The sequence below is a fragment of the Nannospalax galili genome, unplaced genomic scaffold (assembly GCF_000622305.1).
Source record: "Nannospalax galili isolate Female #2095 unplaced genomic scaffold, S.galili_v1.0 scaffold136, whole genome shotgun sequence".
Taxonomy (NCBI): domain Eukaryota; kingdom Metazoa; phylum Chordata; class Mammalia; order Rodentia; family Spalacidae; genus Nannospalax; species Nannospalax galili.
In genome coordinates, this window is record NW_008340872.1 from 2,022,221 (window position 1) to 2,042,357 (window position 20,137).

Consider the following 20,137-nt stretch of genomic DNA (forward strand, 5'->3'; position numbering starts at 1 on the left):
CTGAAAGGGCAGGACATAACGATCGTTGAGGCCCGGCCTTAAAGGGACAGCGGCTACAGCGGCGCCTTCGGGCCAGGCGCGCGCGGCGTTGTGGGGGCCGGCTGCCCCTCCCGCGTGGGGCGGAGGCCGGCGGGGACGGCGCTCGGAAGCCGCGTCCTGGGAGCCGAGGTGCCCGCGGGTAGCGGGCAGCAGTGCGATCCCGAGGGGGTTAAACTGCAGCCGGCGGCCGCGGCGAGGAGGAGCGCCGCGGGCCCGCAGCGGAGTGCCGGCGCCGGGGATGGAGGACGGCGTGGCCGGGCAGCGGTTCGGGGCGGCGGCGGAGGCAGCCGAGGCGCGGGCGCGACCCGGGCTGACGCTGCGGCCCTTCGCGCCCTTCTCAGGGGCGACGGAAGCGGACGAGGGCGGCAGCGACTGGAGCTTCATCCACTGCGAGATGGAGGAGTTGGACTTGCAGGACCTGCCCAGCGCCATCATCGCCGGCCACCTGGACCCGCGCGTGTTCGTGGACGGCCTGTGCCAGGTGAGGACCGCACGGCCGTCGGGGCGGAGGGCGGACACTTGTTGCGGGGAGGCTGCGCGGGTGGCGTCGGGGTCGGGGCAGCGGCGGGGCGGAGATGGGGCGGGACCCTGCTCCGGTTCGGGCAGCTCTGGAAGGCAGGTTTCATTCTGCACCGCCTACACGGTCCAGCTCTTATTCTGCACGGTAATCGTCGATTTGAAATCAATTCCTCCTCCCCACTGCCATCATTGGTTACTCATACCTGCCTCCTCGTCTTCCCAGAGTGTCTAAATTGTGTGGATTGAGGGGTGGGGAGCGGGAGAACTCCCAATGTACTGAGTGTCCCGGGTGGTGGCATGTCACTCCTTTAATGGAGCTGAATATCCTCAGGCTTAAAAATGGGTCCCCTTCCCCCTCGACACCATTCAACCAAAACTGGCCAACCAGCCGCACCATAAAGAGCAACCACCATCCTCACCCAAACACTGGCTTTTCTTCCAGTAGTGCAGATTGAGAATGCAGAGCCATCGTCCTATTTATGAACAGTGAGTCACGTCGCCTTTCCACGTCTGTTTCTTCCTTCCTCCCAATGAATGAGGTGAACCCCTCCTCTACTGAGTAAATGCAGAGCCTTGGCTCAAGCCCCAGGGGGCTCCCTAGCAGCTGGGGGTGGGGAACACTTAAGTGATATTTCATCTCCAGGGGTCCAGCACTTGTTAAATTTAAGCCTTGAAGGCAGAAGTGCTATTTTATCGGCTGCTGTATCTGCACATCCCACAACAGTGCCCACAGCAGTCTTAAACATCCAAATGAATAGCAGTGAGGTGACTAGGTCTTCATACAATTCAGTTCTGGGATCTTTCCATTAAAACTATGAATTGCTGGGCACCAAATACCTAATGCCATCTCATAGTGACCTGATCTTGCTCCAAGGAAAGAGGATCTCTTTCCTCCTAGGATCGATCGCCTAGGAGGCTTGAAATAGTGACCAGAGAGAAGAAAGGGTTTAGAGAGAGATGAGGACTCTGCCTGGGTGCCCAGAAGGTTACATGGCCGTTATCAATCCTTTCCGGGCATATAAAGTATAAACAAATGAGACTTAAGCTCACCACGCACTCTTCCACAATGGTGGCCCCACTGGGGCCTTCAACTGTAGTTCATTGGCTTATGTACCCAGCGCCAAGCACTGAAAACTTTGCTGACATGTTTGATCCAGGAAAACAGACAATAAATATCAGATGTATCAGGAGATGATGGCGCTATAGGGAGAAATAGGGCTTGAGGCATAGAGGTCTGAGGGAGGAAGGAGTTGACTGTACATTGGATGAACAGTGAAACTCTTGGGAATAAGGTGATGCTTGGAGTGCAGACACTGGACCAGCATCCATCCATCCATCCATCCATCCATCCGTTCTGTGTAACTGATTGATACCGGCTTCCACATAGTTTCAGGCTCAGAGGAAAGAGCAGCAAGCTCGCTAAGCTTGCTGCTTTCACGGAGCTTGGGTTCTGGAGAGTGAGGAGCTGATGGATGAGCCATAGGAAAAAAGGAAGTAAACAAGGTATTTGTGGGCATAGTCATCCCTCTGTGTCTGTGATGGATTCTTGGTTCTACAGAACCCCCTGATACTAAAATCGGTGCATGGCAGTTTCCTATATAAAATAGCATGGTGCTCACATATAGCCTATGCACGTCCCCCCACATATTTTAACTCATCTCTAGGCTACTTATAATACCTAATAGATTGTACACATAGTTGTTATACCATATGTTATTTTTAAATAATGACAAGAAGAAAAGTCTGTATATATTTATGTGGATGCAATTTTCTTTCTCCAAAAACTTTTGGTTTAAGATTGCTTCAGTCTGCACATGTGGAACCTGGGGATGTGAAGGGCTGACAGATTTGTTAAATACAGAGGATGCAGAGCAGGAACAGATGTAGGTGACAGGTGGAGGCCTTGGCTGGAGCAGCCAGATCCTAACAGGGTCACACACTGGTGCTTTGGGTGGCTTCACTGAAGAACTGGTTAACTGAGCTAGCCTCAGGAACTCTATAAGAGGTGTTCAGGCAAGTAACCATGAGCAACAGCCAGAAGCTGGAGCTAAGGAGGAAGCCTTGTAGCTAGAAGCCCTTGGGAGGAGCTGCCCACCCTGAGCTCTAGACTTGGTATGGGGTTGAGATGCTGAAGGTTGAGATGCTGATGCTGAGGACAAGCAAGGAAGTAGCCTTGCTTTGGCATCTAGAATCCAGTGAGCCCAAGCCAGAGTCCGTGAGTAGAATCAGGAGCCTCCCAGGGGTCCAGCAAAGGGCTCTGGGGATACTGTGGGTGCAAGACACTCACTGAGGATACAGATGCAGTAGCCCAGGATGGCCTTTGAAGAACTCAGACTGGGCTGACAGGAGGAGGCTCCTCAGGGAGATTTTTGTGTGTCTGGCATCCTTGCAAAAGCAGTAGGCTGGGGCTCTGATGCCAGGGTGTAGTGGTGCTGAAGTGGATCTGAGAGATGCCAGGGAAGGGTGCCCAGAGGGCCACATTCAGGTGCTACTGTAACTGAGTGGAGAATGGCTTGTGGAGAAGGAAGACTGGTGGGCCAGAGAGGAAGCCCTGAGGCAGGCCAGGTAGGGGTGGACTGTGGTCAATGTTAGGGTTGCTAGGAGGGAGACTGCTTAGTCCAGGGGGATGATATTGGAGGAGAAAGACACAGAACTTTCAATTGATCCTCCCCTTCTCTCCATCCTGAGGTGTGGCACTTCAGCATGGGGGTGGGAGGTGGTATGTACCCATTGTGGGTTCATGGAGTCCTATAAGGTTTATAGTAGGTGAAGACATGAATCCTACTGGGTTGAGGGATCCCAGTCCCCAGAGCAAATAGCTGTGTAGGAAGACAGCTGGCAGCCTGGTAGATCCTTGGTAGACCTTCCAGCAAGCCTGATCATTTCTGCTTTCACTAGAACCATCCCTCTGAGTGAGGTGTGGCTTTGGCACTTCAGTCTGACTTACCTGCAGAAAAAACTCATTTACATATCTTTCGTGAATCCTTAATCTTAGTCTTAAAGGAAAAGAAACTATTGACCTGAACTCCTAATTCATTGAGAATTTCAGAAGCTATTTTGTAACAGATAATGTGAGATTTGTTTTCAGTAGAATATGTTAAAATGTCTATAAAAATAACTGTATATCATTAATTTAAGATGATCTTACTAGAGAGACTCATACTGTTATAAAGTGAATGAAAACTTTTATTAGAAAAGGTTATTTTCTATTTGGACAAATACTGGCCTAGCACCTTGCTCTAAAAGAGTTTCTGTGAAACTCTTTTCTACTTAGAACGTGGGGCAATCCTTGAACCAGTAATTAATTACATGTGTTTTGCATTGTTGGCACTGGTTAGGTGGTTCCTCGAAGAATTTACTCAGTTATCACCAAGCTGACCAACAATTTCAGTGTTCTCAAATGGCTTTCTGGTAGCTTCCAGGAAGCAGAGTTCCAGACAGGTGGAAACACACACCTGTTTCTTGGTTGTCGGCACTTGGGAGGCAGAGGCAGGCGGATCTCTGTGAGTTCAAGGCCAGCCCGGTCTACATAGTGAGTTCCAGGACAGCTGGAGCTACAAGGAGACCCTGTCTCAGAAAGACCCCCCCCCCAAAAAAAACAAACAAACAAAACAAAACATGACTATATATTTGATGGATAGAGCTTTGCCTGAAGGCTAAGTCAGAGAATCATACAAAAATCTACACTTTGCTACTGTACACATACTTCTGTTTTTCTTTTAAAAAGGTTATGATTTCTGGTAGCCTTTTCCTTAATTTTCTATTAATAACAGATATTCCAATCTTCATAAAAGGATTTTAAGCAATGGCTTTAAAATCCAGACATCAGCCCTTCCCCCCAAATCAGGTAGATTCCAATCTTAGCTGCACCTTGGAATATATTTTTAAATGTAGTAGTAGTAGTCATTGTAGTAGTTGTGTGTGTGTGTGTGTGTGTGTGTGTGAGAGAGAGAGAGAGAGAGAATGAGCAAGTCAGAGAATAGCTCTTGGGCACCGATTCTCTCCTTGTTTTCAATGTTGGGTCTCCCTTCTTGTTTTTTGCTGTATGCTTTAGCTTCATACTTCCAGGTGGTTCTCTGGTTTCCACCGCCCATCTCCCTATAGAAGCACTAGAATTACAGATGAAAGCTTCTGCTTAGGCCTTTTTCTGTAGGTCCTAGGGATCAAATTCAGGGCATCAGGCTTGCACAGCAAGTGTGTTTACCCCTTGAACCATCTTACCAGCCTTCATACCTTGGGATCTCAAGAGAGGTTTGACAGATTTCCATGCCCTACCCACTGCCTAGCAATTCCAGTCTCAGGGCTTGGATTGGCCTAGACAGCCGTGAGGTAACTGAGAAGCAATGCCCCAGCTCAATAGAAGGGGTTAAGCTTGTGCCTGTAATCTCAGCACTCAGGAGGCTGAGGTAGAACTGTTTTATGTTTAAGGCCAGCCTGGGCCACATAGTGAGTTCTAGGCTGCCTGAGCTACACTGTGAAACCCTGTGGGGCATGGGGAGACAGAAAGACCGTATGCATGCATAATTGTGTCTTGAGATAACTGAATCATTAGTAGCTGGGTTTGACTTCTAAGCAGATATGCCAACCTGTCTATGCTTTGATTTCTTTTAGCTCATAATGAAGTCAGGTTCTGAGACCCAAGGTTCCCTTTTGTGCAGTATTGTTTGACTTTGGAGCCTAAAAACAGGATTATTGGCTGTCAATAGGAGGACCTGTGTGTCTTTCGAAAGTGGCCTGGGAGCTAGGAGTATTTTACTCCAGTATGGGCCTATTACTTTCTCTTTACTTATGTATGCTGTCCCCAAGGGCAGGCCACAGACTTGATGGTAATTTGATGGTTGAAGTGTTTGGAGATCTGAGGTGGCACAGCTGATGTTCCTAGCTTCCTCTCCAAGGCTAACATCCTAGGCCAGAACTCTGCCTGTTCCCATTCCAAGTCAGTCTGTCTAGTGTATTGTAAGGTGTAACATCCTAGCAGGATTGTAACAGCTGAGAAGTTCAGGTGGTTTTAGACCATTTCCACTTCTCAGCCTATTATGGGGGTGAATGAAGCATGTGGTCTTGCAGACTTAAATCAGGTGAAATTTCCCCTTAAATGGTTTGATCTCCAATATGGTGGGTTCAGTTTATCTGGGCATATTGGATATGCTGTGTTGCCTTGTAAAAAATCCACATTACATATGTGCAAAATTTAATTTAGTATTTACCTCCAATTTCCTTAATTTTAGAATTTCTGACTCTGAAGTAAGATGCTTCTTACATTAGGTGTTCTTTTTAATTTGTGATCTCTCCTTACCTCTCCACTCCCTGACAGCGGTTCCTTTCCAGCTCAGTCCCTCGCCACTGCATGTAGCTCAAAGCATCCTTTTCTTTCAGTCACAGAAGCTACAAATGTTACTTTGCCTACAGATACAGACTCTTCAAACCTCAGGACAATTACATAAGGCAACCGAAAAATAGGCTTCGTGATAGAGCAGCGATTGATAGAGCAGGCTGTTGATTCCCGCGTTTGTATTTAGGCTATGTCCTTCATCTCTTTGTTTCTTTCCTTTTAAAAACTGACCAGAGAACACAATACACTCTTTGGTACATGTCAGTGAGGGCCTGCTTTGAGAAGTTCTACAAATGCATTGCTGCTGTTACAGTGTGTGTGTGGTGTTGAATAGATGTCTTGGTGTACATGTGTCCTGCTCAGTCTTTAGGACTCATTCGATGGGCTGCGAGGGAGGAGAGTCCTTTGAAATGCAGTTCAGTTGTGGAGAGAATTTTTCCCTTTGTAAATACTAATTACCATACTAACCTGTGGATACTGAGCTCATCAGACAGGGAATAATTCTACTGTGTTCCCTAGATAGCAGGTTATCTAGGCAATAGATGGCAAAAGGCTTCGTGTCTCCCCTGTGGAGACCAAAAATGTTGTCAAAATGTAAGATCTGGAAAAAATTAATGACCTTGCTTTAAATTTTGATGTGGACAAATGGCGGGTTTCTGTTGCTCAATTTCAGCCACCCTAGAAGCTTGAAGTGGTCTCTCCACAAGGAGGCAGTGCAGCACAGGGCTTCAGAACACAGGTCTTAATGTCTTTGCCACTTCTGCAGGGGGACTTACGTCTTAGTTTCTCTATCTGTTAAATGGGGATGCTAATAGTACTGACAAAAAGAATAAATGCTTGTCAAAGTGGCTTGGACCTCGTAAGTATGCAAAGTAGGTACTGTATCAGTTATACAACTAACTGATACCATATAACCAACGGATCCAGCACTTACTAACTTAACCCAGTGAATGTTTGTGGGTCAGGAATCCGGGAGTGCTTAGCTTGGTACCTTTACAGCCTGCCATGTTGAACCAGGTGTCAGCTACGGTCTCATTGGAGGGGTGAGCCGAAGCCTTGGGAAGATTGAAGTCTTGAAGCAGTGGGAGATTTCTTACGGGTAGTTAGGCTGGAGCCTTATCCCTTGGTCATTGCAGGCTTGAGGCTTCCCTCAGTTCCTTGCCCTTTGGGCCCCTCCACAGGGCAGCTCAACATGGCCACTGCTTCCCTTAGAGCAAGTGAGAGAGAATATGAAGCTGGGTGGGACCCACTGTGCTTTCCTGACTGAATCTCAAGTGAGATCCCATCACAGCTGCTGTCTTCTGTTCCTAGGAGTGAGTCAGATTTAAATACAGGCACCACTGGAGGAGCAGCCGTAACACAGGCCAGGGACAGGACACCCTCCACCCCACTGCCACCACCGCCACCGCCACAGTGAGATGTTTTTTGAGATAAAGTCGTACGTAGCACACACTACCAACATCTTAATATAGCTGAGAGTAACCTTGAATTCCTAATCCTCCTGCCTCTACTCCCCAAGTGCTGGGGTAACAGGTGCGCATGACCACACCTGGACTTTTTGTTTTCTTTAAACCCTTTTTCTCTTTCTGTGGCACGTCTATGTTTATTAAGGGGAGCTGGGAATATAACTTAGTTGGTAGAACTTTTGCTTGGCATGTTCAAGGCCCCAGGTTCAACCCTCAGCACTGAAAAAAAGTATTTATTACAGTTTCCTCTCATCTGATGATTTTCTTCTTCTTGAGGTTCAAGTACATGAAAATACACTTTTAACCTCTACAGCTTACGTAAATGACTCCAGTGATAGGGTTATAGCTGCGTGATTCAGTTCCTGAGTATCAAAAACCACTACTGAATTTCTAATGGAAGGAGAAGCTGAGAAACTAAATCCTTTGCAGCCAGGAAAGGCCCAGAGCTTTCCCTTTCTTGGCTAATTTCAACAGGTGCAGCGTGAACCGCTTATCTCAAACGGAATTGACCCTGTAGAGAACAGTACTTGAGGTTGGCCTGAATTTAGAATTAGAAGTCAAAAATGTTATTAATTCAGAGAGCTAATTTTAGAATTTTTTTCCCTCAAGATAATGGTAGCTTTCTTTATCGCCGCCTTAGTCTGCTTGGTTTGCCATTACCAGATACCTCAGTGTTAGTGGTTTAAACAACAGACATTCATTTTCTCACAATTCTGGAGGCTACATGTCCATGATCTGACTGCTAACAGGCCAGGGACTGAGAGAGGTGAAGGCTGTCTTCCTGGCCTGTAGATGGCGCCTTCTTTCTGTGTCCTCTGAGGACTGCTCCCCTTATTATTTGTTTGTTTGTTTGGTTGGTTGGTTGGTTGGTTGGTTGGTTGGTTGGTTGATTGTTTTTTTGAGACAGGATCTCCCTGTAGCCCCAGCTGGCCTGGAGCTCTCTAGGTAGACCAGGTTGGCCTCAATCTTACAGGGATCCTCCATCTGCCTCTGCCTCCTGAGTGCTGGGATTAAAGATGTGCACCACCATGCCTGGCTCTCTTGCCCCCCCCTTACAAGGATATTTTAAAGACACTCTGCCCTTAAGACCTCATTTAATTAGGATCTCGTCTCCAGATCTAGCTACCTCAAGAGTTAGAGCTTTAGCATATGAATTTGGGGAGAGGGGACATAAACATTCAACCCACAGTTATTACTTTTGTGTTTTAAATATGTATTTATTTATTTTTATATGTATGTGAGTGTATGTGTGCCACGCGTGTAGGAGCCCTCAGAGGCCAGAAGAGGGCTTCAGATACCCCAGAACAAGAGTTCCAGGCAGCTGTGAGCTACATGTGACGGAGGGGATGGAACCCGGCTTCTCTGCAGGAGCAGAGGACTCCTAACCACTGAGCCATCTCTCCAGTCCACATCTTTGTATTTGTTATTAATCTTTGTTCTTTTAGTTCCCATTCATATGAAGTGCTTTATTTTATACTCAAGTACAGAATGCATATTGTTTAATATTTTAAAGAACCCTATGAAACAGGTACTGTTCTCATCATACTCCTTCCTCAACTGTAGAAACTGAAGCCAGGAGGCAGTGCAGGGGCCCCATCTGGGTCACATGAACCAGAAGCCTTGGTCCCAGCTCCCTCCGGACATTGGCTCACTCTGAATCCTGTAGCACTGCCATCTCACAGTGTGACAGGTAACACTCATGGTGTCCCTGCGTACCACCGTTCACAGCACAGGGAAATCCAGGACAGCTCCATGAAGGAAGTGTTTCTGTACACAGTGAGCAGCTCACACAAGTAACAACTCTACCCTGTTATTCCTTCTGCAGTGCATCTTCATTGAATAGATGCTGTTGGGTGTTCCTGGTGGGCCAGACACGGTGGCAGCCTTGGTGGTATTCTTGTGCCCACGCCGACCAGTGCTTGACCACTGGAGCTAGGTAGACCTGGATACATCATTTCACTCATCTACTCATTTATCTCATTCAGACAACAATTATTTATTGGGTCCCACTCATGTTCTGAACATTGTGATTCAAGACTAGCCTTGGGAGCCCAGGCAAATCAGTCAACCTCCTCAATTGCCAAATGACCCCTGGAATCGCTAACAGTCTGGGAAAGTCAACGTAAGAAGGGCCACTGCCCCAGACAGTCAGCATCTCTCCTGAAGCATTCACAGATTAGCAGGGAAGACCAAAATTACTTTTTGGTATTTGTGGTTTATAAATATAAGTAAAGAACCTTATCAATTGGTACTTAACTGTGTGTCCCGGACGAGTTACTCTGCCTGTGGAAACCTCAGCTACTTGATGTGTCCATGAAGCAGGTTATATGGATAGTCCTGTGAGGTCATTACCAGCTTCCAGAGCCGTGGCTCTGTTCTCTTCCTGTGGGTGGAACAGTCCTCTTGGCCCTTGCTTCTCGCCCCTCACGGTTCACTGGGGCTTTTCCAAGTAGGAATTTGCTTGCCCCAGAAGAGACTTCTCCATGAGTCTGGTTCCCTCTTCCCAGGTTCTCCAGACTTTCATCCACGTCCCCTGCTCTGTCCTCAGTCACTTAAACTTGGAGCCTTTAATTGATCTTAGAATACATAAAATTAATCTGATGACCCTGCATTAGACTGGATTTAAATGACCCCAGCATCTGCTACCATTTGAAGGGTTGCCGAAAAACTAAAAGAACATTTTAAGTTTGACAGTTACTGGAGACTTTTTCAAACTTCATGGTAGCTGTCCTCCCTGGTGTATGGCTGTTCATCCATCTGGATTTATGTTTATTGTCCCAAGGGAAATTCCTTTTTCTTCTTCTTGTCTTTGAAATGAAGTCTCTCTGTGTGCGCCAGACTGTCCTCCAACTCCTAGGCTCAAATGGCCCTCTGGCCCCAGCCTCCTGAGTAGCTGGAACCACAGGTGTGTGCCACTGCAGTCAGCTATGGAAACTCTCAGTAACACACCCTTCCATTCTTAAGTCTGGGTGATATAAAGTTAGTAATCCCAGAACTATTTATAAGTGCATCAGTTCAGCATTTTCTCTGTGTGCCAATTCTGCATGTACACCTTCTTTGCTAATCTTTCTTATAACCTTCTAAGGGAGAGTGTCATCTGCTCATTTTTTAGATGAAGGTGACTTTTATTTATAAAAATAACAAGTACCACCAAACCCCATGGTTCCTGGGAGTTTGACTCTGGGGCTCTCAGAGTCTATGGCAGGAAAGGTCCTCAGACCCTCACCTTGCACTTCTCTCATAAGAGACTGGGGCTCAGCTGGGTAATGGTGTAGCCTCCAGAGTGTTCACTAGACATGGCCAGAGCTAGAACTGAACAGGGGTCCCCTCTCTCACAGTCCTCTGATGTAGACAGAGCTCCTCTGTTTTCCGTCCTATGTGGTTCTCTCCTTTCCTACCCAACACAAAAGAGCCCAGGGCATACAGGCAGCAGCGGGGATATGGGGAGTCAGGAATAGGTGTAGTACATGGAAACGACCTAACTGAAGGCCACTGAACCGGCTGTCAAAGGGCAAGGTGTCCCTGCCTGTGAAGAGGAGAGAGCTTTGCAGGGACACTGTTCAGAACACCAGTGGTCACCAGCAGGGGGAAGTAGCTTCCTGTGGATTCTACCGTGACCGCTTCAGGCATCAGACTCAGAAAGTGTGTTTCCAAAATGGAGAAGAAGCCATGCCTTGACAGCAAACAGTAATTTACAGTTAAAAGGGGGAAACACCATCCCATCTCCTACCAGAAAACCAGGTGAATCAGAAGCTGTGTCGTGCTGGTGCTTTTCCTTACTGGGGCAATGCCAGCTCTTGATGGGAAAATGAAACAAGGGAACCCTGTGTGCCTGAAGGGGAGACCCCTAACGGAATGACCTCCTACTCAGCTCGGCCCCAACACAAGTTCCTAAAGTTTTCTGCCACACAAACTGATTTGGTAGCTCTTATTTAGAGAATGATCCAAAGATAGGTCTTAGGGTGTAGCTCAGTGATAAAGCTTTTTTTTTTTTTTTTGGCCTCTTTGAGACAGGGTCTCCCTGTAGCCCCAGCTGGCCTGAGCTCACTGTGTAGAACAGCAGGACGGCCTTGAACTCACAGAGATCTGCCTGCCTCTGCCTCGCAAGTGCTGGAATTAAAGGCATGTGCCACCACGCTTGGCCCTCAGTGATAAAGCATTTGTGTGACATGGGCAAGACCCTGGGTTCCATCCCAGCACCTCTACCACCACAGATAAATAGCAGAGGCCTCACTCATGAAAACATGTACTCTAGGGCCTGTCTTGGCTCAGCGGTTAAGAGCACTGGCTGCTCCTGCAGAGGACCCAGGTTTGGTTCCTAGTACACACATGGTGGCTAACAACCATCTGTAACTCCAGTTCCAGGGAATCTGACGCCCTCTCTGGCTCTGTGGGCATTGCATGCGTGGGCGCACTTACATTTATGCAAGTGTAACACTCATACACATAAAATAAAAATAAAATCTTTTATAAAAAATTAAGAAAACATACTTTATTTAGAGATGGCAAGGTTTTTAGCAGGCATCCTGTTACTGATTACTTTGAAAAGAAAAACTTTACCCATAGATAGGGCAAGCTATGTAGTTAGACTTGTTCTTTCACATGGAAGCCCTGGAATGATCTAGAATTTCTCCTGCTCAGACCACATAGTGACAGCAGCATCCTGGGCTGGGGCTGAGATTCCAGGGCAGGGGTCATGGGTGGATCTTGTCTTCTCCTGTGGTTTATAACCTAAGGCACCATCAGCAGCCCCTAAAAGCAGGCCACCTCAGAAACCAAACCCAGGCTGCCCTTCATACCTGCAGAGGCTGGAAAGCACTTCTAGGACCATTTGTTTCAGCATCGTAGCTTTGTAGGATGGGGAAATCCAAGATGGTGCTTCAGAGGAAGGTGGGCCAGGGGTAGAGGGCTGTGTGTTGGATGATGACTTCTAAACTTAGTGTGGGGGTTGGGGATTTAGCTCAGTGGTAGAGTACTTGCCTAGCAAGTGCAAGGCCCTGGGTTCAGTCCTCAGCTCCAAAGTGAAAAAAAAAAAGCAAGGCAACTAAACTTAGTCTGAAGGCCAGTGAGGCCAAGAACAGTAGAGGGCCTCCTGTGCTGGAGTGGCTTGGGATGAAATGGAGGGGGCCCAGGGGTTGTACCTGGGATTCCAGGCAGCTCCATCTTTGGATAGGGTGATTTTCCCTCAGCCGGATTGCTTGGGACAAGAAGTGGTTCAAGAGACAGGTGGATCCCTGTGAGATTGAGACCTGTCTGGCCTACATAGGAGTTCCAGGCTGACCATAGCTTCACAATGAGACCATGTCTCAAGACACAAAAACTAAACAAATGGTTTTGCCTGGGAGCTTTTCTGATTCGGGAATATTTGTATAGGCTTTAACCAGTTGAACATCCTTGACAATCCAGTGAGAGCATTTCAGGTTTTCAGGCAAGGGATGTCCAACCTATACCTGGCGGAGAGGTATCTGGATGGTGTGTGGGTTGTGCAACAGCCCTAGGATGCTGTAGAGTGAAGAGCCGGAATCTGAAGATGGCGACAACATTGCCTTAGTCTTTATCAGGGATCTCATTGTGCTGTCAGTGACTGCATTGGCCAAGGTTTTGGATCGGTCACCGTTTCGTTTTTGTTTTCTCAATTTGTTTCCTGTTCACTTATTTTCTTCCCTTCTTTTGTTTTCCCTGCTAATTAATTAGCGCAGGGATCGCCTTAGCAGGTTTTCTTGGTCCTTATTAATCTAATTTTCAGGGCTTTGCTTGGAGTAGAAATGTGGTAAAGATACGCACATGTATATCCATTCATACCCTCCCTTTATGAATGAATCATTACCCTAGCTTATCAGAGGGCCATGCCATATGGAATGAAGAGGTTGGGTCCATGAGACAAGTCAGCCTGAATTCTAATCCTAGATTTGCCAGCTACTGGCCTCAGTCTCCTTGTGGATGAGTACCTTCCTCACGGGATCATTGTGTGGGCAGAAGGAGGTGATGGAAAGCCAAGAACAATACCAGACTCACAGTAAATGTGTGGCAGGAGTTGGAGATTTTAATACAACTACTATCAAAATGCAAAGATTGTAGTGTCTGTTTTTCTCACTGCTGTTTATTCCATGCTTGGGACAGTGCCTGCCATTACAGGCGCTTAGTAAATATTTGTGGTACCCTGGGAGCAAAACCACCATGAAATTGAAAGTACCTCTTTTAAGTCCATTAAACATAAGTCTTATTTTCCTAAACTGACTTCAGCCCTTTTAGAAATTGCATAAGTTATCTCAAGCCAGTTTGGCCTATGGCCTTAAAGTCATGACAGTAAGGTATGAGGTGTATGTTTGTATGGAGCATGAAACCCAGAATACTACAGTAAGATGCACAAGGCCAGCAGTCTAGAGTGACCTCATCACTTTTAAACACCTAGAATAAATTGAAATTTTACCATAGCATGTTGGAACTTTATTAAAAGGTGGTTTAATGTGAAATAAGAACTTCCCCCATAGGTAAAAGAAGTTTAGGAACCAAAGCATCTTTTTAAAAATAAAGTGCCAAGATTACCGTGGGTATAGAAACCCCATGAACAGTGATTATCAGTCAGTATTGATGACAGATGACAGGGAGTCCTAGGCTCCCTAGCACAGTTTAGGAACAAATCTTAAACTTAAACTTGAAAAATAAATCCCAATGTTTGGTGCTGTGCTCCCTTCCCTCCTCCACTTTTCCTTCCCTTTCACCTCCCTCTCTCCTTCTCTACTTGTTCTTTGAATGCCTTTTCAGAGATCAGCATCTTTCCAGCACATTACCATCTGCTGTAGCTCTGCCTACTGTGCCAGCCAGTCTCTAGCTGCTGATAGAAGGTGGCTGGGTATTCTTTACCATCTCTGGTGCTTGGAGGGCCAAAGCTGCCCGACCTTTTTTTAATCTCTGGATTCTGCCCTGGTTTCCATTAGGCTGTACTGGAGAAATGACCCTCCATAATCAGTGCATGCTGACTGCTTAGTACGCAGGGCCCTGCTGTGCTTTTAATTAAATGAACTAGTCTTTAAAACTCCTTTCTTACCCCTACAGCAGCATGTCACCTAACAGTCTGTCCCTAGTGGGTACTGAAAGATGACTGTGCCATAGAGAAGCGCCTCAAGGGATTGAAGAGTAGAGAGAAGGCCTTTAGCATAGTGTGATCCAGACTCAGTTCTTGGGGTCCTGATGATTCATCTCCTATTTCCCGTTGTAGCCTCAGGGCACAGCTAATCTAAGCTGCATTTACCAAAAAGATACCCACCAGCTGTGTCAGAATCTGTGCTGTGCTGGCTGGAAAGCTAATTAATAGCGTTAGGGGGCGATGTCTGAAGAACACAACTCATAAGCACTATCCTCTGAGTACCAGATACAGATTATTACCTTTGTTCAGATTGCTCTGTGAGTAGAGTCAAAGGGTAATTATAACAATAGTCATAAAAATAAAAATACAAACGTTTACTAAAAATCCTCCCTCCTTTCTCAGCCTCTACCTTAGAAGTGTCTTCTGGTGAATTTTGCTTGTTTTCCTTCATACACGTACGTATTCAAGTCTGTAGTGTAGGTAGAGATAAATGCGCTTAGTCACAGACTGCGTAGTACTGTGTGGAATACCAGTTTATTATTTTATTACCTGCCTTTTTACAATATTGTGCCCTCCTTTCCAGTAGACACAGTGCCTTTCTTTTGATGGCAGCCCAAGGCTTCATTATAACAACCCAATTAAACCAGCCCTCCCCGTTGATGGGCATTTAGATTCTTTCAGATTTATTTTTCCTCCTATAGACAATGTTGTGGGCAGCATTCTTCCACATATGTCTCTGTTTATATATGTGAATATGTTCCTGAGATGCATTTCTGGAACTGAAGGTTCTGAATCAGGAGTTAAAGCTATTTAACATCTTCCTGGAGAGACTGCCAGCTTGCCCTCCAGCGTGTGTGTTTATGTTGCCACCGACATTGTGTAGGTATACCCCTTGTATACCCCTTTCCCCTCAGCCATGAAACACCAGGATCTTTGCTAGATGAAAAGAAGAATCTCCTTGTTTTAGTTTGCCTCTCCTTAGTTAGGAACAGGGTCCGCCGTCCCCACAGGACCCCTGGTCATTTGTTGGCTTTTCCCTGTAAATTGCTTATGTCATTTATTACTTTGCTGGTGGATGTTTGGCCTGTTTGGCCTGTGACTAAGAATCTTTAAGAAGATTGTTTTTTTTTTGTTTGTTTTGTTTTTTTTATGTTCAGAAAATTAGTACTTTAGTCGGGAGTGGTAGCACACGCCTTTAATCCTAGCACTTGGGTGGCAGAGGTAGGTGGATCACTGTGAGATAGAGGCCAGCCTGGTGTACATAGAGAGTTCTAGGCCAGCTGGGGTAACAGGGAGACCCCGTCTCAAAAAGACCAAAATAATTAAAAAGAGAAAGAGAGAGAGAGAGAGAGAGAGAGAGAGAGGGAGGAAGGGAAAATTTAAATTAGTTCTTTATCATATATCTTAGAGATATTTTCTCCCATTTGCCATTTGATTTTGTGGTGGTGGTAACCTCACAGAACTTTTTATTTTTATTTTTAGTTTAGATAAACACATGTTGCCTCCTGTCTTCTGGGTTTGTTCACACAAAGGCTAAGCTGTTTAGGAGTGTGTTTTCTTCTAGTACTTTTGCATTCATTCTTTTTAAAAAATATATTTTATTTATTATTTGCATTGTGTATATATGAGTGTATTGCCCGCATGTATTTTAAGTGCACCCATTTTGCACAATGCCTGCAGAGGTTAGAAGAGGGCACTGGATGCCTCCAGTAACTGACATTACAGATGGTTGTTAGCCGCCATGTCTGCAAGAACAGCTAGTGCTCTTAACCGCTAAGCCATCTCTCTGGCCCCGCAGTCTTACTTTTAATGCTTGCTTTCCTATTTTGTTATAAGGAGCAAATTGTGTTTCCTGTTGTTCTCTTGTCTGTGTGTTACCTGTGATTTGTCCAGTACTGTTCACTAAGCAGGCTTCACAGATTTGAAATACAACCTAACTGGTGTTTAAATACACTTGTAAGAGAAGTCTTGTTGGTCTTTTTGTCATTTCTGAATCAGCTTTGTGCTGTTTTCATGACTGTGGACTTAGTTTGGCCTTACGTAACAGTGACGGGACGAATTCTCACCCATGTTCCTCCTCTTTGTCGTCCATTCATTTTCTGCCACTTGTTTAAACAAGCAGTACGTGAAAATCAAAGCTTGCTTTTTCCACTTCACGTAATTTTACTGAGAAGGTTTTGTTTCTCTGCATTAACTTTGTAATCAGCCTTCCTTACAATATAGTGCTCTGGAGCAGAGTGTTTGGTGTTTTCAGATTTGGCAGTGTTCGCACATACTGAGATAACTTGAGAATGGAACCTTGGTCTAAACACGGATGCCATTTATGTTTCATATTTATTAACCACATCATCCAAGGGTGACTTCACTGAGCATTGTTCACGTACTGTGTTGAGTCTTCACGTGAGGCCAGTAGTTGCAGCCTCCACCTGTGTCATGTCAGCACTCACAAGGCATTAGCTGTGGGAGCCTGTTAGACTTTGAAGTTTTGGGTTAGGTGTACTTGACTTGTGGTTTGCTATTTTGCATCCTCTGCGTGTGTAATCACATCGTCTGTAAATAGTGATTTTTGTCATCTTCTGTAACATACAAGTTTTTGTTCTCTTGTATAAATGATACCTCAGCATTAAATTATAGAGACAGCAGGTGGACATCCTCGTCTTAGGGAAACGTGCTAGTGTTTGCCTATCAACCGTAACGTTTGAGTGGCACGTGTTTGCTCGCTTTCAGGTATCTCAGTGAACACGCTCCTGTTACAGACCCGACTGCCTACTAAAAGCACACCTGGGTGTTTTGTTTTTCTTAGTGTTTTACATAACTTTCTACAGCCTCCAATCTGGCACATCATTCTTTAAAGAAGTGCTTTCAAAAGTGTTCTGTGAACCATATGCCACCGTCTGCAGCCTCAAGGCTACGCAATGGAACTCTGTGGACCCAGATGGAAATGGTCTGTGTCTGTGACATCCAGGGCAGTAACCAGGAGCCATGAGTGATTTCCAGTCTTTGAAATGTGACAGAGGGGGCTGGGGAGCCAAACTTGTAATTTTATTAAATTTTTATAATTTTTTATTTAAATCATCACAGTGAACACTTACAATGCAGCTGCTGCAATGAAATTTTAATTTCAAGGCTAGTTCATTTTTATTGTGAATGTCACACCTGTCTGGTGGCTGCCAAGAGGGTAGTGCATCTCATTCTATTCAAAGAAGTACAGAATGTGGTTCTAGAAGGACCCGATGACCACTCAGTGTGCCCAGGGAGGTTGAGCCTGACCCCAAATCACACAGCAAATTCATGACTCAACTCAAGCTGGAAGTCGAGGCCTCTTACTCTCAGTTGTGAGGTTTTTTTTTGTTTTTCTTTTTTTTCCTCTGTCTGACCCCACTTTTCTCCTCACCTCCTACTTTCCTGTAAGTATTACCCTGGTGTGCACACACCACACCAGTAAACAGCACAGGAACCAGGTCTGAGCTGCACCGACTTCTTCACTAAGGCCAAGTGTTTGTGCAGGTATTGAGTTTGGGGCCAGGTCCCCTCCCTCTTCTCCCCAGATAAGACAGGGAGGCAGAGCCCTCTAGCTATGGCCCAGGGTCCTAGGCCTGAGTCTCCAGGGGCCCTGAGTGCCCTGCTTATGCTCTGGTGGAGAGCACACTGTGCCCTCTGGGCTAAATGCACTGGTGTATCGCATGGCAGCAGGGTGTGCTGAGAACATGGGTCTTTGTGAGTCAGGGCCTTGGTGATAAGAATAAAGAGAGGAAATCTAAATATGGTATGTGTGCCTATACTCAGCACTCCAGGGGCTGAGGCAGGAGAGTGTTGAGTTCAAGGCCAGCCTGGGCTACATGCATCTAAAAAAAAGAGGGAGCCTTGCAGAAAGCTCTCAGCTGAGGCGCCCCATCACATAGTGTCCTCAGGAACGAAGGAGCTGGGACTTTGCCCACATGCTACTTTACCCTCTTCCTGCTTCAGCCAACTCTTTCCCTTTCCTGGGTCCTCTCCTGTTAGTGACTTGGGACCCTGTTCTCACCTTCCCTCTCCCGTCAGCCACTCAGCAGAAACAGGAGTGAGCCACTCTAGGATGCCATGTTGGCCTTCCCTGATGTTTTGGAAGGGCCTATGCTTGGATCTGAAGGTTGGAGAGTACCAGCAGTGCTGACTGCCCCGGCCTCAGCCCAGCTCAGCTGCCTCTGACAGTGGGCTACAGGGGGCCCTGGCTTCCCCACTGTAAGGCAGGGAGTTTGTAATGATAGCACCTCAGAGGACTAGGGTGAGATCCCATGACCCGCAGGTGGGCTGTACTCAGAGGGGCTGGCTCTTCAGCACCCACTCCCCGAGGTAAGTGCTGTCCCGATCTGGAGGCATATGTAGAAGGCATTACCTGTGTGTGCAGATGGACTGTACTGGGGCCCCAGAATATCCCCTTTCATGACTGCCCACATGTGTTTGGGTCCTGCCAAGTAGTGACTGGTTCCTGTGGCACCGCAAGTTCAGGGCTCCACACCAGTCTGTCCAAGCCCAAAGCCTCTGTCAGAGCCATCCAGACAGTGGGTTGGTGGGTGCTGGAGAGCAGTGCTGTTTGTTGCGGTTTTAAACATAAAATGTCCCCAGTGCTTTGTGTGGAAAAGGCTTGATTACCATTGATAGATTCATCATTTGATGGTCTTTTGGAAGGTGGGGTCTAGTGGAAAGAAGTAAATCACTGTTGATTTGCTCTAGAATGGTATAACTTGTTCCTGGCTCCTGGTGCACATGCATACCCCTCCATCCATCCATTTGTCCATCTGTCCATCCATCCGTCCCTTCCTCCTTTCCTCTCCCTCCCTTCACTTCCTGGCTTCCATGAGGTAAGCAGCTTTCTTTCACTGTGGCCTTGTATCATGATGTACTACCTCACCACAAGCCCAGAAGCAGCCAAGTGGCCATGAACCAGAACCCATGGGCCAAAAGAAATCTTCCCTCCTTTCAGTTGATTTCCCCCAGGCATTCCATCACAGCTGCAGAAAGAGAGTAATGCAATGTTCTTTCCAACAGCCAGCAGAGCCTGAGTGATGTCTTGTCTGTTGCTAGTTAAGAAGCCAGATCTTCGGATGTACTGGGGACCCTGACCCTGTGTCATGGGAGCCTGAGCAAACCCAGTCTCTTTCTTAGCACAGGTTTCTGCAGAGGCTTAGCCAACAGCAGCCACCTGCAGAGCCTGGCTCTGGGCGCCCTCCCCAGACACAGGGACTGTAGGCATAAATGAGCTGTGCACACACTTAGCAGAACTGGTAGCTTGCTAAAAGGCCATACACAGCTGGATCCCAACACAGCTGGATCCCAACACAGCTGGATCCCAACGCAGAAGCCCTGGGATTCTGTTCTTTGGGCAGGTGCAGCTACAGTTTGTTTTCCTGATCAGGGAAAAGCCTTGAAGAGCTTCAAAATTTGTTAGTTTCTCCTTTCTCTTAGAAGACCCCCTTCCTTTCCAGCCTCCCAGCACATCCCCAGAAAGGAAATGGCTAACGTGAATCTACCAGGTGCTGGTCACTGTAACGAGTGGCTTCCCTGCTTCCCATTCTGCTGGTGGGGCACCCTTGGTCTCTGGAGGCAGTTACTTGTTTGGTATTGTACAGCCAAGTAGTCAGGGACAGGCGTGAACCCCAGCAGTCTTATTCCAGAGCCTGTGCCCTAACTCACCACCTCTTGCTACCAACCTGC

The 20,137-nt window shown here is 46.7% G+C and overlaps 1 protein-coding gene across 1 annotated transcript in view; it reads left to right on the forward strand.

The window, feature by feature from the left end:
- The first annotated feature begins 247 nt into the window (after nucleotides 1–247).
- The window catches only part of Rcan1 (regulator of calcineurin 1), a 90,676-nt gene continuing 70,786 nt past the window's right edge, over nucleotides 248–20,137 (forward strand). Inside the window, exon 1 of the mRNA XM_008835927.3 lies at nucleotides 248–520. Within this exon, the coding sequence (XP_008834149.1) occupies nucleotides 278–520 (243 nt within the window). The 5' untranslated portion in view covers nucleotides 248–277. The remainder of the gene's footprint in view (nucleotides 521–20,137) is intronic.